Source organism: Carcharodon carcharias, chromosome 26 (genome assembly GCF_017639515.1).
Source record: "Carcharodon carcharias isolate sCarCar2 chromosome 26, sCarCar2.pri, whole genome shotgun sequence".
Taxonomy (NCBI): Eukaryota; Metazoa; Chordata; class Chondrichthyes; order Lamniformes; family Lamnidae; genus Carcharodon; species Carcharodon carcharias.
The window spans coordinates 24,036,441-24,059,194 of record NC_054492.1 but is presented as its reverse complement, the minus strand read 5'-3'; the positions used below and the strand labels follow the sequence as shown (position 1 = coordinate 24,059,194).

The window sequence follows — 22,754 nt, the reverse complement described above, 5'->3', positions numbered from 1 at the left end:
TGAAGGGATAGTTGTCAAACTTGCTGACAACCTCTACTGTGGTGGTGACAGTCCTGACAGACTTCTTCACAACTGGTAACGTGTTCTACAATATCTGTCCCCATGTGACCCACACCTATCTGCCCCTAATCTGATTACGACTATTCTAGGATGGTTTAGTGCTCAGGGCACCTTGTAAGCTAGCCCACACAGATGAGAGCTTAGAGCTTGGATTAGTACTTGGGACTATGATGTTATTGCTATTACAGAGACTTGGTTGAAGGATGGACAGGATTGGCAGATAAACGTTCCAGGATTTAGATGTTTCAGGCAGGATAGAGAGGGATGTAGAAGAGTTGGGGGAGTTGCACTGCTGGTTAGGGGGAATATCACAGCTGTGTGATAAGAGGACACCTCGGTGGGCTCATGCAGCGAGGCATTATGCGTAGAACTCCGGAATAGGAAGGATGCAGTCACAATGTTGGGGGTTTAGTATAGGCCTCTCAGTTGCCGGTGGGAGATTGAGGAACAGTTATGTAGGCAGATTTTGGAAAGATGTAAAAGCAATAGGGTTGTTGTGGTGGGTGATTTTAACTTTCCCTACATTGACTGGGAATCACTTTGTGCTGGGGTAGAGATGGTGCAGAATTTGTAAGGTGCATCCAGGAGGGTTTCCTGAGACAATATGTAGATAGTCCAACTAGGGAAGGGGCAATGCTGGACCTGGTATTAGGGAATGAACCCGGCCAGTTGGTCGAAGTTTCAGTAGGGGAGAATTTCTGGAAAAGTGACCATAATTCAGTAAGTTTCAAGGTACTGGTGGATAAGGATAACAGGAGTCCTTGGGTTAAGGTGCTTAATTGGGGGAAGGCTAATTATAACAATATTAAGAAGGAACTGAGGAATTTAGACTGGAGACGGATGTTTGAGGGCAAATCAACAACTGACATGTGGGGGGCTTTCAAATGTCAGTTGATAAGAATTCAGGACCGGCATGTTCTTGCTAGGATGAAGGATAAGCATGGCAAGTTTCAGAAACCTTGGAAAATGAAGGATATTGTGAGATTAGTCAAAAAGAAAAGGGAAGCATTAGTAAGGGCTAGAAGGCTGGGAACAGATGAAGCCCATGGAGAATATAAAGAAAGTAAGAAGAAGCTTAAGCAAGGAGTCAGGAGGGCTAAAAGGGGTCATGAAAAGTCATTGGCAACCAGGATTAAGGAAATTCCCAAGACCTTTTATACATATGTAAAAAGCAAGAGGGTAGCCAGGGTAGGCCCACTCAGGGACAGAGGTGGGAATCTGTGTGTGGAGCCAGAAGAAATGGGAGAGATACTAAATGAATACTTCTCATTAGTATTCACCAAAGAGAAGGACTTACCGGTCGATTTGTCTGGGGAAGAGTGTAGAGATAGCCTGGATCATGTTGAGATCAAAAAAGAGGAGGTGTTAAGTGTCTTGAAGAATATTAAGGTGGATAAGTCCCCAGGGCCAAATGGGATCTACTCCAGAGTACTGAGGGAGGCAAGGGAGGAGATTGCCGGGGCCTTGACAGAAATCTTTGTATCCTCACTGGCTATGGGTGAGGTCCCAGAGGACTGGAGATTGGCCAATGTTGTTCCATTGTTTAAGAAAGGTAGCAGGGATAATCCAGGAAATTACAGGCTGGTAAGCCTTACATCAGTGGTAGGGAAATTATTGGAGAAGATTCTTCATGGCAGGATTTACTACCATTTGGAAGTGAATGGGCATATTAGTGAGAGGCAGCATGGTTTTGTGAAGGGGAGGTCGTGTCTCACTAACTTGATCGAGTTTTTCGAGAAAGTGACAAAGATGATTGAGGATGAAAGGGCAGTGGATGTTATCTACATGGATTTCAGTAAGGCCTTTGACAAGGTCCTTCATTGTAGACAGAAGGTAAAGTTGCATGGGATCAGAGGTGAGCTGGCAAGATGGATACAGAATTGGCTTGGTCATAGAAGACAGAGGGTAGCAGTGGAAGGGTGCTTTTCTGAATGGAGAGCTGTGACTAGTGGTGTTCTGCAGGGATCAGTGCTGGGACCTTTGCTGTTTGTAGTATACATAAATGATTTGGAGGAAAATGTAACTGGGCTAATTAGTAAGTTTGCAGACGACACTAAAGTTGGAGGAGTTGCAGAAAGTGAAGAGGATTGTCAAAGGATACAACGGGATATAGATCAGTTGGAGACTTGGGTGGAGAAATGGCAGATGGAGTTTAATCCAGGCAAATGCGAGGTAATGCATTTTGGAAGGTCTAATACAGGCAGGAATTATACAGTAAATGGCAGAACCCTTAAGTGCATCGACAGGCAGAGGGATCTGGGTATACAGGTTCACAAGTCACTGAAAGTGGTAACGCAGGTAGATACGGTAGTCAGGAAGGCATATGGCATGCTTGCCTTCATTGGCGGGGGTCTTGAGTATAAAAGCTGGGAAGTCATGCTGCAGCTGTATAGAACCTTGGTTAGGCCACACTTGGAATATTGCGTGCAATTCTGGTCGCCACATTACCAGAAGGATTTGGAGATGTTGGAGAGGGTGCAGAGGAGGTTTACTGGGATGCTGCCTGGTCTGGAGGTTATTAGCTATGAGGAGATGTTGGAGAAACTCGGATTGTTCTCACTAGAGCAACGGAGATTGAGGGGTGACTTGATAGAAGTTTACAAAATTATGAGTGGCATGGGCAGAGTAGACAGTCAGAAGCTTTTTCCCAGGTTGGAAGAGTCAATTACTAGGGGACATAGATTTAAGGTGAGAAGAGAAAACTTTAGAGATGTGTGGGGCAAGTTTCTTTCGCAGAGGGTATTGAGTGTCTAGAATTTGTTGCCAGAGGAGGTGGTGGAAGCAGGTACGATAGTTGTGTTTAAAATGCAGCTTGACAAATACATGAATAGGATGGGAATAGAGAGATACGGACCCCAGAGTGCAAAATGTTTTAGTTTGACAGGCAATATGATCGGTGCAGGCTTGGAGGGCCGAAGGGCTTGTTGCTGTGCTGTACTTTTCTTTGTTCATTGTTCTTTGTTTACAACTAACAAGATAAATAGGGCAAGGTTATGTGTATTATACGTATTTTTCCAAAAAGGAAAAAGGCCATATTGACAACATGAAAGATTTTTATATTATGGGAAAAGTAAATTTCTGAAGACATGTAAAACAATGGGATTTTACACATTAAAGAGAGAGAAACATATGTAAAGAAGGATGGAAGGTTATGTGAGGATGGCCGACTAACATCTTGAAAGGTACACCGTGTAAAGCAACCTTGGGGAAAAGTCTCTAGCCATTTTTGCAGAAGTCTGCTGTGTTCAGTAACTAAAGTTGTCTCAAAAGGCCTCTGGAATTCCACTGTTGAGTGGGTGCTGTGGTAACCCTGCTGGATTGCTTATTTAAATTTAAAATCTATTTTGGACTGTTGCCTTAAAGGGCGTATGCAATTAAGGCCTGAATCTTCTGGTCGGCGTGCAGGAGCAGGCTCCGCTTGTCTACACGTAAAATGACGTGCGGTGATGTCGGCCATGCGTCCCAACATCACCACATGTCGTTCTGACCCTCAGTTTGGCAGGCGTGCTGGAATTAAAAAAGAGATCTCAGAGCCTGAGTAAGGTTCTGATGTGGAAATGACCACTTTCAATTTTAAACCCAGTGGGGAGATGTTTAACTTTATGCAGGCACTTCTGAAGTTTGAGGAAAGGGATGTGGAGATATTCTTTATTTCTTTTGAGAAGATAGCTAAGCAGATGAAATGGCCACAAGAAATCTGGACATTGCTGTTACATTCTAGGTTGGTAGGTAGAGCTCATGAGGTATATGCATTGCTGTCAGAAGAGATATCGATGGATTATGAGGCAGTAAAAAAAACTATTTTGAGTGCATATGGGCTGCTTCCTCAGGCGTGCAGGCAGAAATTTAGGAATGTAAGGAAACAGCCTGGTCAGACTTATATTGAGTTTGAGAGAGTAAAATAAAGTAATTTTGACTTGTGGATATAGGCATTAAAGGTAAAGACAATATATGCAGCTCTTAGAGAAGTAATTCTTTTGGAAGAATTTAAAAATTCAATTCCTTCAGCAGTGAGAACTCGTGGAGGAACAGAGGGTTAAAACGGCAAGGCAAGCAGCAGACTTAGCTGATAATTATGAGTTAGTTCCCAGAGCGAAACTCTTTGTTCTTCATCCTTTTAAATCAGAGAAGGATGGGAAGTAGGAAGGTGAAAGGACGGTAGCTAGTCAAGGAAGAGAAGGAGCTGTTGGAAATTCTCAGGAAGTTTCTCCTTAGACCAGAAAGGAAGGTGCTGAGGGCAGAAGTGACACTCAAAAACTGAAGTATTTTCATTGTAATAATTTGGGGCACATGAAGTCAATGTGTTGGATTCTACAGGGAAAACTCATTGCAGTAATTAGAACACAGAAAAGTTCTGGAAGTAAGAGTACTGTGGGGTTTGAGATCCAGGCACAGGAAAAGCCAGTGGTTTGTGTACAGGTGAAGCAGGAAGAATCAGTGATAGATAAAAAGTGGAAATGTGTTCACAATTTACCCAAGCGAGTTCTGAAGGGCAGGTTACAGAAATATTTAAAGATTTTGTATGTGAAGGGGAAGTCTTTCCATGTGTACAGGGTGGAGCAGGCAAAGATATTAACATTTTAAGAGACACAGGGGCAAGTCAATCCTTAATGTTATGGGATAGTGATATTTGTTGTCCAGAGGCAGAATTGCAAGAAAAGGTGGTAATAAGTGGGATTCATGGAGATGCTAAACCTATTCCATTGTGGAAGGTAAATTTAAAAAATAAGTTGAAAACAGGAGAGGTGATTGTTGGAGTAGTAGAAAAATTGCCCTTCGCTGGGGTTCAATTTATCTTATGTAATGATATAGCTGGGTCACAGATGTTTGTGATGTCTACTGTAGTCGAGCAGCCTGTGGAGGAGCATTCAACAGACATGTTGCAGGAAGAATATCCTGGATTGTTTTCAGATTGTGCAACAATGAGATCACAAACTCACAGGTTAAAACAGGAAGAGCGGGAATTTAAAAGACAGGGGATGGATGCTGGAATCCAATTAGTTGGATCTGTCTGTGAAAAGATCAGGTTGAAGAGAATGAAGCAGAAATATTTAGATCATGTTAAATTGGTAGAGTTACAGCAGAAGGATCCACAAATAAAGAAGTTATATCAGACAGCTTATTCAGAAGCAGAGGCAAAATATATTCCAGAATTAGCTTAAAGGGAATGTGTTAATGAGGAACAGGAGACTGTTCCATGTTTCAGCAGATGAGATGGTGGTGCATCAGATAGTGAGACCATCTGGATACAAAAATGAGATATTGAGAGTTGTTCATGAAATTCCAATAGGGAGACATTTAGGAATTAGGAAGACTCAGGTGAAAATATAAAAAATATTTTTATTGGCCTGGATTGCTTAAAGATGTAGTCAAATTCTGTAGAATATGTCATACATGTCAGGTGACAGGAAAACCTCATGCAGTAATTAAACCAGCACCTTTAATTCTGATTCATTTTACCAGGGTCCTGATTGATTATGTAGGGCCCCTCCCTAAGACTAAAACTTGCTGATAATAATGGCTGTGTCTACAAGGCTTCTGCAAGCGATACCTTTGCGAAATATTACAGCAAAGAGAATTGTAGAGTAATTGACTAAATTTTTTACAAGATATGGGTTACCTAAAGAAATGCAATTGGATCAAGGTTCAAATTTCATTTCACAGCTGTTTAAAGAAGTGATGAGTAACCTGGGGATAAAGCAGTTTAGGTCATCAATTTATCATCTGCCAATGTATAAGTGATCATACTACATGGCAATCACCTTGCTAAAAAAATTGCTAGTTAAACAGGTGATGGGCATTGATTATTCCATCTAAGCAGAATAAAAAGATATACCTGGTGCACTTTGTGGGGAAGCTGCTTGGAAGTCAGTAGCATTGAGGAGCTGTCTTGAAAATAAACTAGCTTGAACCAAAAGACCAGCCTGTATTAATTCTTCCACTACAACCACTTGTTGCAAATAGCATGGGAGCAAGAGGATGAACTTTAAGCTTTGGTGATTAATTGCTGTTTATGAAGCTTTTTGTCTCAATCCTCTGAGGGAAAAGAAGTCAACCAATGCTGACAATTTAAATTACAGAATGGTGGAAGGATGGTGCAAAATTGCAAGCTTTGACTATCCTCCAATTTCTTTGAGTCTGAATCATATCAGCAATGGAAAGCTGAAGTTGAGATGTGGACCCGGGTTACTTCCATACCCCGAAAGAAGCAAGGTATGACATTGGCATTATTAATACCAACCATGAAGAGGGATTGGACTTTCTGTTACAATTTTTGGATAAATTTTACAAAAAGGATGAGTTATTGGAAGCTTTTGAAACTTGGACAATCTTTGATGGGTTTAGGAAATCAAATGATCAGTTCATGGATTTTGATAAATGGTACAGGAGACTACAGAGATTTGAACTTGAAATTTCGGAATCAGTATTAGCATTTAAATTACTGGACTGTGCTCGCATTTCCAACGTTGATAGTCTTTTAGTACTAACGGGTGCAATTCCGGGGTAAAGAATCTCTGCTAGATCAAATGGCGACTGCCCTAAAAAAGATTTCTGGGGAGACAGTCGTTCCCAGTCACTTTCCTAGCAAATGTGAACAACTATGCGGTGAAACAAAGGATAGAGGAGTTAATGGTGGCCAAATTTTGAGGTCGACCAAATATTAGACGTAGATTCCAATACAAAGCAGGGGTTAATGACAGGAGGTCTGAAAATGGTCGGAACCCTAGCCAATTTGAGAGTCGGGACAAAAAGCATGGCAGGGACAGTGACCGTAGGCATTTAAACCCAAAAAATGCATGGGGAATGATTAATTGGTGTTTTTGATGTGATTCCCAGTATCATTACGCAATGAACTGCCCACAGCGAAGGAATTGCGTTTTTGAAGTGACCCACGAGATGGATTCATCTGAAACTGAAAATGATGGTGTCTGCCATGATGGAATTGTATTGGTCACTGAAAGTTTGAACCCAGTGATGAGCATCTTGATGGTAGATTCCTTCAACTGTGCAGTTCTGGACAGTGGTTGCAATTCTATAGTGTGTGGCATGGACTGGCTTGATTACTAACTGGAGACTCTCGATGCGGCAGACCAGCGGAAGGTCAAGGAGTAGGAAAGCTCTACCTGCTTCAGATTCGGAGATAATACATTAACATCCTCCAAACGGGTGGTCCTTGCTTGTAAGATAACAGGGATCAATCTGTTTATCAGTACTGACGTGGTTCCTAGCCAGATACCGCTATTGTTAAGTCAATATGCAATGAAGAAGGCTCAGACGGTGCTAGATATGAAAAATAATAGAGCAGCTGTGTTCAGAAAAATCAAGATCTATATTTTACTTGGTCAGGCCATTACTGCCTGCCGTTAAGGGAGCCAGAGATTTCTCATCAAAAAGTTCATGAAGTTTTATTAACTGCTGAGAATAAGAATTTGGTCATTCGATCATTTGGAAATTATATAGATAGTTTGCACATCTGGCACCACAAAAACTGAAGACTCTACTTCAAGATGTGGGAGTGGTTGATGACCTTATTGAACAAATCACTGAGTGTGAAATTTGCCTTAAGTATCACAAGACACGTCCTGTTGTGAGCTTGTCACTAGCCAGGGAGTTTAATGATGCAGTGGCAATGGACTTGAAAGTTTGGGACAAGGATAAGGGTATTTTTTTACTGCATTTCATAGATATGGCATCTGGATTTAGCCTATCCACTGTAATACATAGCCAAGTAAAGACAAAAGGACCAATGTCAATAGGTCATGGAGAAATGGGTAGGAACAGGATTAGGAACACCAATGAAGCTCCTGACTGATAATGGTGGGGAATTTGCTAATGAGGAATTTTGAGATATGTGCATAAATTTAAACATCATTATTATGCATACTACATCTGAGAGCCCGTTTATTAATGGTCTTTGCAAAAGAAACCATGCAGTAATAGATGACGTTAAATAAAATATTGCCTGAACAACCAGACTGTAAATTGCAAACGGCGCTAGCATGGCCGGTGCAAGCAAAGAACTCTTTGCAGATGGTTGGGGGTGTACAGTCCATACCAGTTGGTGTATAGAAGAAATCTGAAGTTGCCTTCGGTGTTATCAGATGCTCCCCCTGTTCTAGAAGGGACTAGCATTAGCGTTACATTTTTTCTGTTCATCGGAATGCTTCGCATGGAGACAGAAAAGCTTTCATTAAAGCTGAGATTTCGCAGAAAATTCAGTGAGCCCTATGGCACCACATAAGACCATCAGGAATACAGTTTAGACAAGGAGACATGTATATTATAAAAGGGAAGGCCAGAAAGAGTGGAAAAGACCTGGCAAGGTAATAGGGAGTGATGGGAAAGTAGTAATTGTGCAACATGGCAATCAAACTGTTAGGGTACATTCTTCACAGTTAACTGCTATTGACTATACCTTTACAGGTTCTGAACAGGACATGGAAAGCGAGGAGGCACCATGCATTTCACATACACACACTGGGTAGTTATGAGGAGCAGACAATGGCAGATACAGGGTTTAGTGACTATGAACAAAGTAACACTGAGGTACAGGATAATGCTATTTGTCCAAAAGGGCAACTGCCCAATGTAGGAACAAAAGTAACATACATGCAAGAAGGGACCAGTGTGTGGAGGGATGCCACCATCAGGGAGAGCAGGAAAGGCCACTGATAAATACAAACTGATAAATTTAGCCATTGATTAAATGTGCACGATGAAGGACGGGAGACAAGGTCTATGGATCGGCAAACTGAGGTAAAGATGTGGAAACCCAGAAAGCGCAGTATATGTTCAGACAGTGGACCAGAAAGTGGCCGTGACCCCAGAAAAAAATCACGGACTTTCGAATGGGATTCTGCTCGCATGGGAGAAAGATCATATCAAAGTAATCTAGAAAGGGAGAGGAATGTGAGTAGAGGCTGTAGCTTAACAAGAACAAGGACTACAGAACAAGCCAGGAATTTCAATAGAAGTAGAAGTCCTTATGACTGAGAGATTTTAGTAACTGCTAATAAATTGGAAAATAAGCTGATAAAGGAAGCCAAATGGAAAGAGTTAGAAAGTTGGAAGAAATTTGAGGTATATTCTGAAATACCTGATGGAGGACAGCCAGCTTTATCTCACAGATGGATCTGTACAAAAAAGGTACTCCCAGACGGCACATATACAGCCAAAGCGAGATTAGTAGCCTGAGGCTTTGAAGAGAGACTAGGAGATCAGGATGTCAGAGCGGACTTGCCTACTGTAGGGAAAGTGAGTTTGAAGATTTTTCTTTCAGCTATTTTGGCATCCTATTCCTGGGAGTGCAAGTTGATTGATGTGAAGGCTGCTTTTTTACAGGGGGAGAAGTTTCAAAGGTAAGTTTTTTGAAACCGCCCAAAGAAGCCAGGGATATAGAGGGAAAGCTGTGGAAATTGAACAAATCTATTTATGGATTGAATGATGCGTCAAGGGTATGGTATTTTTCCGTGAGGTTTCTCCTGTCAAAAACAGGTTGCATTAAGTTGAAAGCAGATCCTGCTTTGTTCCACTGGTAGCATAAGGAGAAACTAACTGGAATCTTTATCATGTATGTTGATGATTTCCTGTGTGGAGGCTCTGTAGAATTTGAGCAATGGGTAATCGAGAAGATAATAAAGGACCTCAACGTCGGAAGTTAGGCTTCAGGGACCTTTAAATACATAGGTTTAGGCATTAAGCAGAGCAAGTTAGGAGTGACACTGAATCAACAATCTTATTTAGAAAATGTTAATCATATCCCAATAACTCCGAGTTAGGTCCTCAAAAAGTGGATCCTGCTACCAAGGAAGAAACGGAACAGTTGAGATGTTTAATTGGGCAGTTGAACTGGTTGTGTGCTCAGTCTAGACCTGACTCTAGTTATGATGTGTTGGAGCTGAGTACCATGATGAAACATGCTATAGTTGAGGAAGTTCTGAGAGCAAATAAAACACTAAAAAAATTAAATTCTGAGAGATGCATGCTCAAGTTTCCAGCCTTGGGTGAACCAGAAGATATGAGGTTGGTCATTTTTAGCGATGCTTAACATGCCAATCTTCCAGATGGGTACTCTAGCATAGCAGGGTTTATCATATTCTTGGTGGGAAAGAATGATAAATGTTGTCCACTGGCTTGGGAGGCCAGGAAAATAAAAGGGTAGGAAAAGGCAACTTAGCTGCTGAAACACTGGTATTAGTAGAAGCGATAGATATGGGGGTTTACTTATCCAATATACTGACAGAAATATTATATAAGGGGCAATGTGAGAAAAGTTTTGCCAATAGAATGTTGTGTTGATAACCAGTCTCTTTAGGATAACGTTCATTCAACAAAAAGTGTCGCTGAATAAAGGCTAAGAATATAGCATGATTATCCCATCTAAGCAGAATAAAAAGATACAACTGGAACACTTTGTAGGGAAGCTACTCCAGAAGTCAGTAGCACTGACGATTTGTCTTGAAAGTAAACCAGCTTGAACCAAAAGACCAGCCTGGATTAATTCTTCCACTTCAACCACTTATTATGAAAACCATGATGAGGACTTATAGTCAAGACCATCCATAGGTTTGGGATTGGGGAATTTCATTCTTGTTATTTGCCATAAGGGATGCTGCTAATGAATCAACAGGATTTAGTCCTTTTTAATTAGTGTATGGTCATGAGGTAAGGGGACCACTGAAGTTGATTAAAGAGAAGTTATGGATCAGAATTTGGAAACTACTCTCTTAGTTTATGTGACGAACTTCAGAGAAAGATTGAACAGAGCATGTGAGTTAGCTAAGGAACATTTAAAGATATCACAGCAGGTGAAGGCAGAGGGCCAAAACTTGTAATTTTGTTGCTGGGGAAAAAAATGTTAATTTTATTACCAGTATTGGGTGAACCATTAAAGGCAAGATTTAGTGGGCCTTACAGAGTTGTAAGGAAATTGAGTGAAGTAAATTATTTAATAAATACTCCAGGTAGAAGAAAGAAGCAGAGAGTGTCATGTAAATATGCTTAAAAAGTACTTTGACAGGGGAGATAACCAAAAGGAGGTATTAATGGTGGTGAATAGAGGTAGAAATTAAGAATTCTGAAATTGATTTTCCTATAATCAAATTGGACAATGAAGGGGGTACTTAAAATTTAAATGTAATACCGAGTTACCTTCCAGACAAGTGTCAGTGATTTGGAGAAGCTACTGCAGTCACACAAAGTTATTTGTGGGAATAAGCTGGGAAGGACAAATTGAGCTACACATGATGTAGTTGTGGGTGATTCACTTTCTATAAGGCAACGTCCTTATAGATTGAATCCAGTGAAATTATTGCAAGTACAGAAAGAAATCAAATTCATGCTTCAGAATGACATCGTTGAGTCTAGTCACAGTAACTGGAGTTCACCTGTTGTGATGGTACCGAAGCTGGATGGAACACAAAAACCGTGTGTGGATTATTGAAAAGCAAACGCAGTGATGAAAGCGGATTCATATCCTATTCCATCGTTGTAAGCTTACATTGAGAAAGTGGGACAATCATGGCTTATCACAAAGATTGACTTGCTGAGAGAATAGTGGCAAGTACCGTAATCGAAAAGAGCCAAGGAGATATTGGCTTTTGTGACACCAGATGGACTATATCAGTTTAAATTTATGCCATTTGGTATGAAGAATGCACCAGCAACATTTCAAAGACTGACAAACAAAGTAATTGCAGGACTGAGCAATTGTGCTGTTTATATTAACAACTCGGTAGTTTTCAGTCAAACATGGAGGGGAGCATTTACAATATCTGAAAGAGCTGTTTGGTCGACTGCAATTTGGTGGTGAACTTGGCTAAGAGTGAATTTGCAAAAACACAATCCACGTATCTAGGCCATACCATTTGGACAAGGTGAGGTGGCTCCGAGACATGTGAAAGTAAAAGCTATGCTGAATTTCCCAGTGCCTACAACAAAATGAGAAGTTTTGAGATTTCTGGGCATGAGTGGGTTTTACTGGAAGTTTGTACCAAATCTTAGCAGTGAGGTAGTTCCATTGACTGAACCACTAAAAATGAATAATAAGTTATCAACGGACAGAGGAGAGTCAGATACATTTGACAGTTTGAAAACTGTATTGACTACAATATCAGTTTTGGCAGTCCCTAATTATGCCAAGCAGTTTAAGTTGGCAGTGGATGCAAGTGATTTGGGTACTGGTGCTGTCTTGTTACAAGAAGATGAAACTGGAATTGAGAAACCAGTGGGATATTTTCATGAAAACTGGATATACATCAGAAAAGATATTCAGCCATTGAAAAGAAGATTCTAGGTCTGGTGTTAGCATTGCAGCATTTCGGGGCTTATGTTGCAAGCAGTTCGTCAGAAACAATTGTTTATACAGACCACAATCTTTTAAAATTTCTGGACACATTTCAAGCCCAAAGTGCAAGACTGTTCAGATGGAGTTTATTACAGCAACCATTTTAAGTTGCAGATAATATATGTGGCTGGATGAGGAAATCTAATTGCAGATGCATTGTCCAGAGTTTAAAGCTCAAAGGGAGTTGGACATTTAAAACCTGGACACTGGACTGAAATAGCCTCTGCTGATGCAAAAGATTTACATATATGTTAACGCATGCACCTGGTAATGTAATAGTTTGTGTATATAGATACGTAGAGTAAGTAATGTAACATGGGTTGAGAAAATGAAGCCATCTTTTAAAATTATGATGGTTCGTTTTTCCATAAGGATGGAGGCATTATAAAACTATCATATTTTTCATAATATTATTGTGGGATATTGTAAAGTAGGTTTATGTTTGTGAGTGTGGATGGTTCTGTCTGTGTGACTAATTCAATTAAATCAGAGTCAGCATTTCAACCTTGCAGTCTATCAAGAGTTGGATGTAAAGCAGACTTTTGAAATGGAGATGGACAAGTGAGGATGAGGGTTCCACAGATAAGGTGTGCATGAAATTTGTATTTTTTTTAGAAATATGAAGAGATTGTTTGATTTTCAAATGCATGGTAGGATGTTTACATCTAACAAGATAAATAGGGCAACATTATTGTGTATTTGTCCCAAAATAAAAGAGGCCATATTGACAACATGAAAGATTCTTATATTATGGGAAAAGTACATTTCCAAATACATGTAGAACAATGGAATGTTACACATTAAAGAAAGAGAAACATATATTAAGAAGGATGGAAGGTTTTGTGGGAGCGGCCAAGTAACATCTTGAATGGTACATGGTGTAAAGCAACCTTCAGGAAAAGCCTCTGGAATTCCACAGTTGAATGGGTTCTGTGGTATCCTTGCTGGATTGTTCATTTAAATTTAAAATCTATTTTGGACTGTTGCCTTAAAGGGGTTTATGTAGTTCAGAATCGGGTTAATTAGGAATTTTGGGATTTGTTATAATATCAAATAACTGTAATCTTATGTCTGTGTTTGAATTATTTTCTTTTGTTAATACATTTTTAATTTATTTTTAAAAATCACTAAAGGTATTAGTGGACTCACTACTTCTGAATTCAGTGCACAAATCATCTTGTAATAAATACAAATTGCAAAACCATTGTAATAGTGTGGCCAAGCTTCCCTGCCGCATCATAACACATCAACCGATATGTGGATAGTGCGGAAAGATAGCTTTGAGGTAGATCAGCCATGATCTAGTTAAATGATGCAGCAGGCTCGAGGGGCTGAATGGTCTACTCCTATGTTCCAAGGAGTGGGGCCGGGGTTCATGCATGCACAGTTTATGGAAGCAACTGGCCATTTAAATCATCAGCTGTCTCCCCTGAAGTGGCATTTTGGTGGGCCAGGAGTGTGAAACCCAGAATGTGCAGATTAGACCAGGTCTGAAATAGGTGGATTTATTTGGATAACCAGGCCCTTTGGAGATATAAGTCACCCCTTTGGATATGATCCCAGGACACTTTTGTGAGAGATACGGCACCCTTTGGGATTGTTAAAAGTAAACATGATTGTGTGTAAAAAGTGCACAAACTCATTGAGACTGTCGAAGAACTGTCAAAACTGTCAAAGAAACTGTCGAAGAATACCAAGTGCGTTAGAATGGAGATGGTAAGGGCAAAGGTTGGTGGGTAGGGGGCATATGTTGGCATGAATTGGCACTTGGCATAAGGCCTTTAATGGGCCATGGGATTTGGGGGGCATGGGTGGTATGAGGGGCCATGGCGGTGGGTAAAGGAGCATGAGGTGGGAAACTTTGATCTGGATGGGGCATTGGGGGTGAGGGCTGGAGGGCACTTTTTTTTGTTTTAATCTTTTGTTTATGTAATTCAACAAAATGCCAGAACAGAGAGGCAGGCCTTCCAGTCAGCCCGCCTCCACACCCGGCAGCCTCTGCATTCATTCCTGGGGTGGCAGGCCTGACTTTTAATCCAGTCTGCTGCACCCTGCACCCCGCCCCCCCCCCCCCAACCCACAAAAACTCCTATGGCCTCATAAGCAACAAAAATCAGAGGAGAATAGCCATTTTTAAAGACCGGGTTCACAGAGCCAGGAATTCTCCCATGTCTGCGCACCTGACCCAGGAGTCAAAATCTGGGCCTAGGTGTTGGTTAGAGAGGGGGCAAACATTTGCAATGTTGCATTCTGCAAATAAATCTAGTATTAAGTCAAAGATTGGTGTCTGATTTCTTACTTCACCATCTGTCTATCAGAAGTTTAACACCTCTAATGGTTTGTACTCACATCATTGAAGTGCTTGGTAGTTTTCATAATGTACGGGGCTCTCTCATTCTTCTCGGGTTTCATCCAGCCCTGACCGAAAAACTCCCTGTGGGGAGAACAAACCCAGTAACATTTAACCATGTGCAAGTATTGCTCCCGTGATATGGAAAGACTGGTCAGGCTGGGACTCTTTTTTTACTCCAGAAGAGAGAATACAGAAGGTTGACCTAATATATTTATTTAAAAATATAATTGGGGTTTCAATAGATCAGCTGTGGAGAAGATATTTCCACTTGTGGAAGACTAAAACCAGGGGTCATAAATATAAGATTTTTAAAATTTTTTATTCACAGGATTTGTGCATCCAGCATTAATTGCCCATCCCTAAATGCCCTTGAGAAGATGGTATGACAACTGATTGAACAGTTAAGCTATTTCAAAAGGCAGTTAAGAGCTAAAGGTCTGGAGTTACATATAAGTCAGACCAGGCAAAGATGGCAGATTTCCTATTCTAAAGGACATTCATGAACCAGTTGGGTTTTTATAACAATCTAACAGCTTCATGGTCACCATTACTGAGAAAAGCCTTTTATTCAATTAAGTGAATTTAACAGCCTCAGCTACCATTATGGGATTTGAACTCATGACTTCCGATTATTAGTCCAGACTTATATGTAACTCCAGACCTTTAGCTCTTAACTGCCTTTTGAAATAGCTTAACTGTTCAATCAGTTGTCATACCATCTTCTCAAGGGCATTTAGGGATGGGCAATTAATGCTGGATGCACAAATCCTGTGAATAAAAATGTCAATTACTAGTCCCTGTACATAACCACTCTGCTACTATTCATGATAGTCACTAATAAATCCAATAGAGAATTCAGGAGAATCCCCCTTACCCAGTGAGTGGCTAAGATTTGGGACTCCCTACCATGGAGTAGTTGAGGTGAATCATATAGACACATGTAAAAGGAAGCTAGATAAGTAAATGTGGGAGAAAGCAGCAGAAATATAGAGTGATTGGATGAGATGAAGCAAGGGTGGGAAGTGGCTTGAGTGGAGCACAGATATAAGGGCAAGTTGGCCTATTTCTGTGATGTACATTCTATGTAATACTATGAAAGGTATATAACCCCTGGTGGATTAAACAATGACTTACTCATACGGAATACATCCGAAGATGAGATGATCCAATAATGTCAATTCCTCAGCTATCTCCAAGGCAGAGAGATTTTCGAATGTCTCTTCCTCTGTCTTTCCAAAAAAGAGGAACGAAGATGGGGCTTTAAAAAGAAAACTTCTCAAGTCACAGCTCAAATTAAAGCTTCATGTAGAAAATAGATACCCACCACGTTCATTATCTCTTCCAATGTTGTTTGATTGTCCACAGAGTCTTCTTGGCTCAAAGTCCTGGAAGTTGGAAACACTTGTGTTATTAAACAGATGGTACTGAGAGGAGATATGACAGAGGTTTGTAAAATACTGGAAGCTGTAGATAACATTGAAAGCAAGCAAGCAATTCATCTGACACTTTTAGCACAGGGCTAGAGCACTCGGATACAAAACTTACAAGCCATGAGCAAAGTTGAGATGATTTTTTTAAAAAAAACACTTCATTTTAAACAATTTACTGACCTGATAGTCACATTGGTGATTTCCAAGCAGCCTCACTTACTGATTCCCATGGACAATACTAGAATAGTGGCCTTAAAGGTACAGACCCTTAAGGAACTAAATATCACCACCAGACTCCACATTTCCTATTAAACAGGCTGGCACTCTTTTCTTGAAGAAAGAAGGCTGAGGGGTGACCTAATAGGGATCTTTAAAATTATAAAAGGGTTTGATAGGGTACACTTAGAGAAGATATTTGCAATTATGAGGGAGTCCAGAACTAGGGACCATCAATATAAGGTAGGTACTAATAAATCCAATAGGGAATTGAGGAAAAACTTATTTACCTAGAGAGTGGTTAAGATGTAGAACTTGCTACCACATGGAGTGATTGAGTAGGATAGCATAGATGTATTTAAGGGGAAGCCAGTAAAACACATGAAGGAGAAAGGAATAAAAGGGCACACTGATAGGTTGAGATGAAGAGGAGCAGGAGAAGGTTTGTATGGATCATAGTCACCAGTATTGAACAATTGGGATGTTTCTGTGCTGTATTTACTATGAAACGCCACAGGAGATCAGTTGGAACAAATATTTCTTGTGTCTGTGGCTAAGATTCTGAGTTTGTGCCCCTGAATATTTTTGTTGAAGAGTCAGCTTCTCAGGAAAACTTGCCTGATGATGTTGGCAGCTGCTTTCCTCTCCTGTGTTAGCAGCTCAGGGTCATGAATGACTTCCTCTAGAAAACCAATCACTTTAGTTTTCAGTTCAGTGTTTGCTTCGAAATCCTGTGGATGGAGGGATAACAATTAACATTCCCGATAACCCTGGTAACATTCCCAATATTCCCGGCTGACTGAAGATAAAGTGGTTCCTCAGTCCAAGGATAGGATTTCACTAAACCAGGTTGTTTGCAACCTTGATGTCAATTTTGCTGAGTTGAGCTTCCAAAACATACCCTTTCCATCACCATCTCCTTCTGCTTCTGTTACACCACATCTCCACCAATGCCCAGCTTATCCATACCTTTGTTATCTTCAGATTGCTCCTTCAATTCTGGCCAACTTGATTTTAATCACTCCACCATTGGCAGCCATGCCTTCAGCTGCTTGGGCCCTAAGCTCTGGATTTCCCTGGCTAAACCACTTTGCCTCTCCATATCATTTCCTTTCTTTATGGCCCTCCTTTAAACCTACCTCTTTAATCAAGCTTTTGGCTACCTGTCCAATATTTCCTTATGTTGCTTGGTGTCAAAGTTCTTTTGATGGTACTATGGAGCACCTTGGGATGTTATACTACTTTCAAGGTGCTGCATAAATGCAAGTTGTTGTTAACCCACTCACTTGTATTGCTCAGAAATTCAAATCACTAACATCACTTACAACCTATTGCCATTAAACATCATAACCTGAAGGCACCAGTGAGCATTTATAAAACACCTTTCACATCCTTTGAAGGTCCCAATGCACTTCTCAACCAATGAAGTACTTTTAAAGTGTAGTCATTGTTTTAATATAGGAAATGTAGCATTCGAATTGCACATAGAAAATGAAATAAATGATTAGCCAATGTAATGTTTTGGTGGGGCTGGTTGATGAATACATTTCAGCCACAATTTGCTGTTCTACAAATAATGCTGAGGATCTTCAACACTGGTCCGTGTAGGTCATCTGACCTAAGGTTAGCATCTCATCCAAAAAACTGCAACTTTGAAAAGACAGAATTCCATCAGTACTGCACTGTAGTATCAATCTAGAAATATTGATTCACATCTTGGAATGGCACTTGAATCTAAGATTTTCAAAGTGTGCTACCACAGAGCCAAGCCAATGCTGACAGAAGCAAGGTACTCTACGAACTGCTAGAAGCTAAGTAGTGTAATATAAAGGGTTAATAGCTATAGTCCTATCTCTAGCCGAATCCTTCGACCAAGCAAAAGGGCCCAACCAAGCAAAACATTGGCAAAACTGGCATCACAGATTCAACAGGTATAGGACTGCTTCGGAGTTAGCATGGAAGCCTGATATAGAACAGGTCAGCGCACTCCTCTATTACATTGGTAGCAGTGCAGACAACATTTTAATAAGACATGTTGTTAATGAAGACACAGCAATCTATGAAGAGGTCATTAAGGTATTCAATTCATATTTCAGTCTTCAGAGGAACTCTATTGCAGACCAGGGAAGGTTTAACAGGTGCACTCAGGAATCCAGCAAAAGTATTGAATTTTTCACTGATGACCCATATCATTTGGCTGATAGTTGCGAGTATGGGGCTTTAAAGGATGACCTGATCCAAGGCCGCATAGTTGTGGGAGCACCTGATGAAACCTTACCTGATTTTCTGCAGTCCAGGGAGGATCTGACATTGTCCAAGGCAGTACAATTAGCATGACAGGCTGAGCTATGGAAGCAGAGCCGAGTTTTAGTCCGGGGTGATAGGGAACCTTTGTGCAGTCAATCAGACTACTGACTCGGTCCGGTTTGAGAGGTACCAGTGCACCTACAAAAAAGCAGACACAGAACAAAGAGGGAGCAGTTGCTGCCATTATCCAGTGCTCCTGTCATGGCATGAGAAAACCTCATCGGCACAAAGACTATCCTGTCATAAATGCAGAATGCAGAAGGTGGGCTATTTTAAATTGGTATGCTGCAGCAGAAAGCTTTCAACTCCAGTTCAGAGATTTACAGAGACACCAGTCTGGCTAAACAGTATCCAAGAAATAGAAGATACTGATGAATATGAAGTGCCTTTCTTGGGCAAGGGTGCAAAGTCAAAGGGGAACTTTTGGAGCGCAGATATCACGGTCAGTGGCCAGAAGACAAATTTTAAATTAGAGACGGGAGCAGGGGTGTCGATTCTTTCTGATACAGTACAGTTTCTCTAGCCATCTACCATTCAGCTCCATAGTCCAGGGGTCATCCCACTAAGGTGCAAGGATAGATGACTGTCATACTTCGATGTAATGGAAGAGTACTAACTGATATTCTGTACGTTATTCATAATCAAGATTACTCTTTATTAAACGCAGAAGCTTGCATAGAGCCGCAGCTCCTTTATTCACCTGTTGCATTAGAAATCTAGTTGAACCAGAAGGTCTGGGCCAGTCTTCGTGCAAAGAGTTCCACACCAGCCGCAGGAGAAAATTCTAGGAAATGCACACATCTTCGAAGATAAGTTCGATGATGAATGTGGAGGTGACCAAAAAGCCATTGAGGAAGGTGGCCAGGATACCAATCTGCCTGACTATTCTTGTGACAATACCAGGTGACATAAAACAACCTGGTTCCCAGAATGCTGAGTGAAACAATTGAAGAAAATAAATCTGATTTAAGGAAAACTCGAAGAAGAAATAACTGTTGAAGTATCACCTACTGATTTCACACACATTTCCGCTGTACAAGAAAGGGAAGCAATTGAACAAGAACCTAATCAGGTACAGCACTACCTAGCAACAGAAATGGAGGTGAAATCCAGCTCTACTTCAGGGACTGATTTGACTGCTAAAGCTTCTGAGGTATCGATGCCTAGTGAAGGGAATAAACACACTGGTGTGAGGGCAGAATGTGCATATATTACATGACTCCTACAGTACCAACAAAAGAACTATCAACCCTGCTTGAAAATAATCTTCATTCTTCTGTTTATCCATCTGATTCATTCATGAATGTGACATTGGAATTGAACAGCGCTTCATCCCAGGGACCGGAATCATTGAATGCACTTAAGGAACAGATACTCTTACCAGACAATGAACTTGCTGGATTGGAAGATTACAGACCTAATGCAGCTGGACAAACACCAGGAGAAGCTGACAAAGTCCTATTCCTTCAAGACGGAGCAGCTAGTACTATAATGTCAAAAGGGAATTCCACAAAAGAAATTAAGAAGAAGAGAATGCCTATTCAACTTTACACAGCAAACCAGAAGCCCACTGATTTATCAGTATATAACTACATTCCAGGAAGAATATGGAGTGCATACATCCTACATGTCTTCCAGGTGAGCCGAGAACACAGTTGGAGATTAATTGCACCACCACAAGAGGCACAGTGATCGGGGGGATAGTGGGAGGGGAGAGTAGGATGTATAAGCATTTAATGTGTACGACGAAAGACTTGGCGGGGTAGATGTAATATAAAGGATTAATAGCTATTATGCTAATAGCTAATATACATTATCACTGATGTCAGATCATGTGTGACAAGCTCAGAGAGATATGGTTCTGGAAGTAGCCGCATGCTTTTCTATCCCTGTACATAATTGTCTATAATTAATAAATGAAAGTTCCTAGAAGCCTCATTTCCAGCAGTCTATGTTAAATACGTCCTGAGGCTGTTTATGATGATACTTCAAGTAGCAGCAAAGGGAAATGGTCATCTTTTTCTCAGAGATCCTAGGGTTCCATGAAGTGAAACTTCATTCATCTGTAGTTAGCTCTGCAATCTACAACATAATTGTCATGGATACCCAAGGTGGAGCTAAGATTACTTCATTCACTCCTTCCAGTTTTGTCTAATCTGGAGGAGGTTAAGCTGTCATTCATTCCATCAATCAGTCAATCCATTTCTTTCTTTCGATCTTTCTTTCTCTGATTGTCTACACAATAACCTAGACATTCCAATTAGCGTAGCAACAATAACTGGTTCATTTCAAATGGGTTACCATCAACATTAGAATTGGAAAAGCTTGGCCACTGGCTCTGTATCTGGGCTACGCCATCCTCCTGATGTGGGAAGTATGCTTCAGTGGCCAGAATCTGCTGTCAGCAGTATACTTGAAGTAGTAATTGGAATTCCAAACCAATTCATTGTGACAGCTGCACTGAAACATTAAAAGGGAATTCTTGATTGAAGCCTTAGAGCCACTTTTTAATATGAGTTCTCTTTTCTTTGCAATGTAACCTCAAGCTTCTGTCCAAAAACTCTGATTCAAACTTAAATCTCACCCTTTATCTTTCATGTTCAATGTTATCAATAACAGGCTACAGCTTCTGAGAGAAAAGTCATAAAATAAATACGGATGAGGAAGGCCATTTGGTCTATTTATGTCATCCATCTACTAATCGTTCTAAAATAATATTTATATGTGTATTCTTGGGATGTGGGCGGAATTGAAGAAGCCACATTTATTGCTCATTCCTATCAGCCCTGATAAGTTGGCAGTAGCTCTTCTTCTTGAACTGCCCATGATGTGAAGAACTGCTTCCTGACATCACTCTTGAACAATCTGGCTCTAAGTTTAAGGTTATGCCCCCTTGTTCAGAACTTTCCCCAACAGAAGAAATATTTTCTCTCTATCTAACCCATCAAAATTTTTAATCATCTTAAACAATTGCTAAAATAGCCATATTTATGATACTTTACTAAAACAGTAGAGTAACATCTCCATTGCCATTGTTTTGCCTAATCACGCACTTTAGCCAATGATAACAGTATAGTATTGAATCAGCCAATTTATATCAGTGTGGGATGTACACTTCCAGTAGAAGCTAGTTTTGCTTCCAAAAAATGTAGATAAATTGATCTTATTATGAGACCCATTAGCTTGGTTAATGGTCATGGCCAAAATACTACCTGGGAATGCTTTGAGACCCAGTGCCTCAACACATTGAGCACACGATTCGTCGCTGCTCTTCGAATGACAAACTCTTTGTCACAAATTCTCTGGTCAGCAGGAAAGCCTAGAATCAACAACATAAAATTAATTCAGAAATAAGTAAACAGAGAATGACCAATGAGCTAGACATCTTATAATGACATATCATCTCCTCCTCCTTTCAGTACATGATTATATATCTGAAAATACCTCTCATCAAATTTCTTAGGACTCTGTCAAAGTCAACAAGTAGCCCAAGGGCAGGTTTTTCCAGGCGGCGAGTGGGGGCAGGGACATGTCAAATGACGCGGGGATACGTCAGGATGCGTCTCGACATCACACCGCATCATTTAGACTTTCAGTTCAGCAGGCGCACAGCCGAATCAGCTGCGCACCCATCAAACTGTCAACGGCCTATTAAGGCCATCAAAAAACTTATTAAATTGATTGATGGACTTGCCTGTCCAACCTTAGGGTTGGCGGGCAGGCCGGGAGCCCAGCCGGGCCTTGGAGAAAGTATGAAACCTCATCCACGGGCGAGATGAGGTTTCATGAGGGCTTTTAAAATTTTAAATAAAAGTTAAGGACACATCCCAACTCATGTGACAGTGTCACATGAGGGTACATGGGGACATGTCAGGGAAATTTTTTATTACCATTCTGTCAACTTTTGAATCAGAGCCGATCTCCCTGAGGCAGCACTTTGCCTCAGGAAGATCTTTGCGCTCTTTGTCTGCGCGCACCCCCCCCCCCCCCCCCCCCCCCCCCCCCCCCCCCCCCACCCCCCACCTGCCTGCACAGGGAATGC

General features: G+C 40.8%; 1 protein-coding gene across 1 annotated transcript in view; it reads right to left on the bottom strand.

The window, feature by feature from the left end:
* Positions 1-22,754, bottom strand: part of rasgrf1 (Ras protein specific guanine nucleotide releasing factor 1) — a 106,560-nt gene that overhangs the window by 11,808 nt on the left and 71,998 nt on the right. The window contains exons 18-22 of the mRNA XM_041175145.1: positions 21,925-22,031; positions 17,024-17,136; positions 16,084-16,144; positions 15,894-15,988; positions 14,756-14,840 (exon numbers count right to left, since the gene is read on the bottom strand). Coding sequence (XP_041031079.1) covers positions 14,756-14,840; positions 15,894-15,988; positions 16,084-16,144; positions 17,024-17,136; positions 21,925-22,031 — 461 coding nt within the window. The remainder of the gene's footprint in view (positions 1-14,755; positions 14,841-15,893; positions 15,989-16,083; positions 16,145-17,023; positions 17,137-21,924; positions 22,032-22,754) is intronic.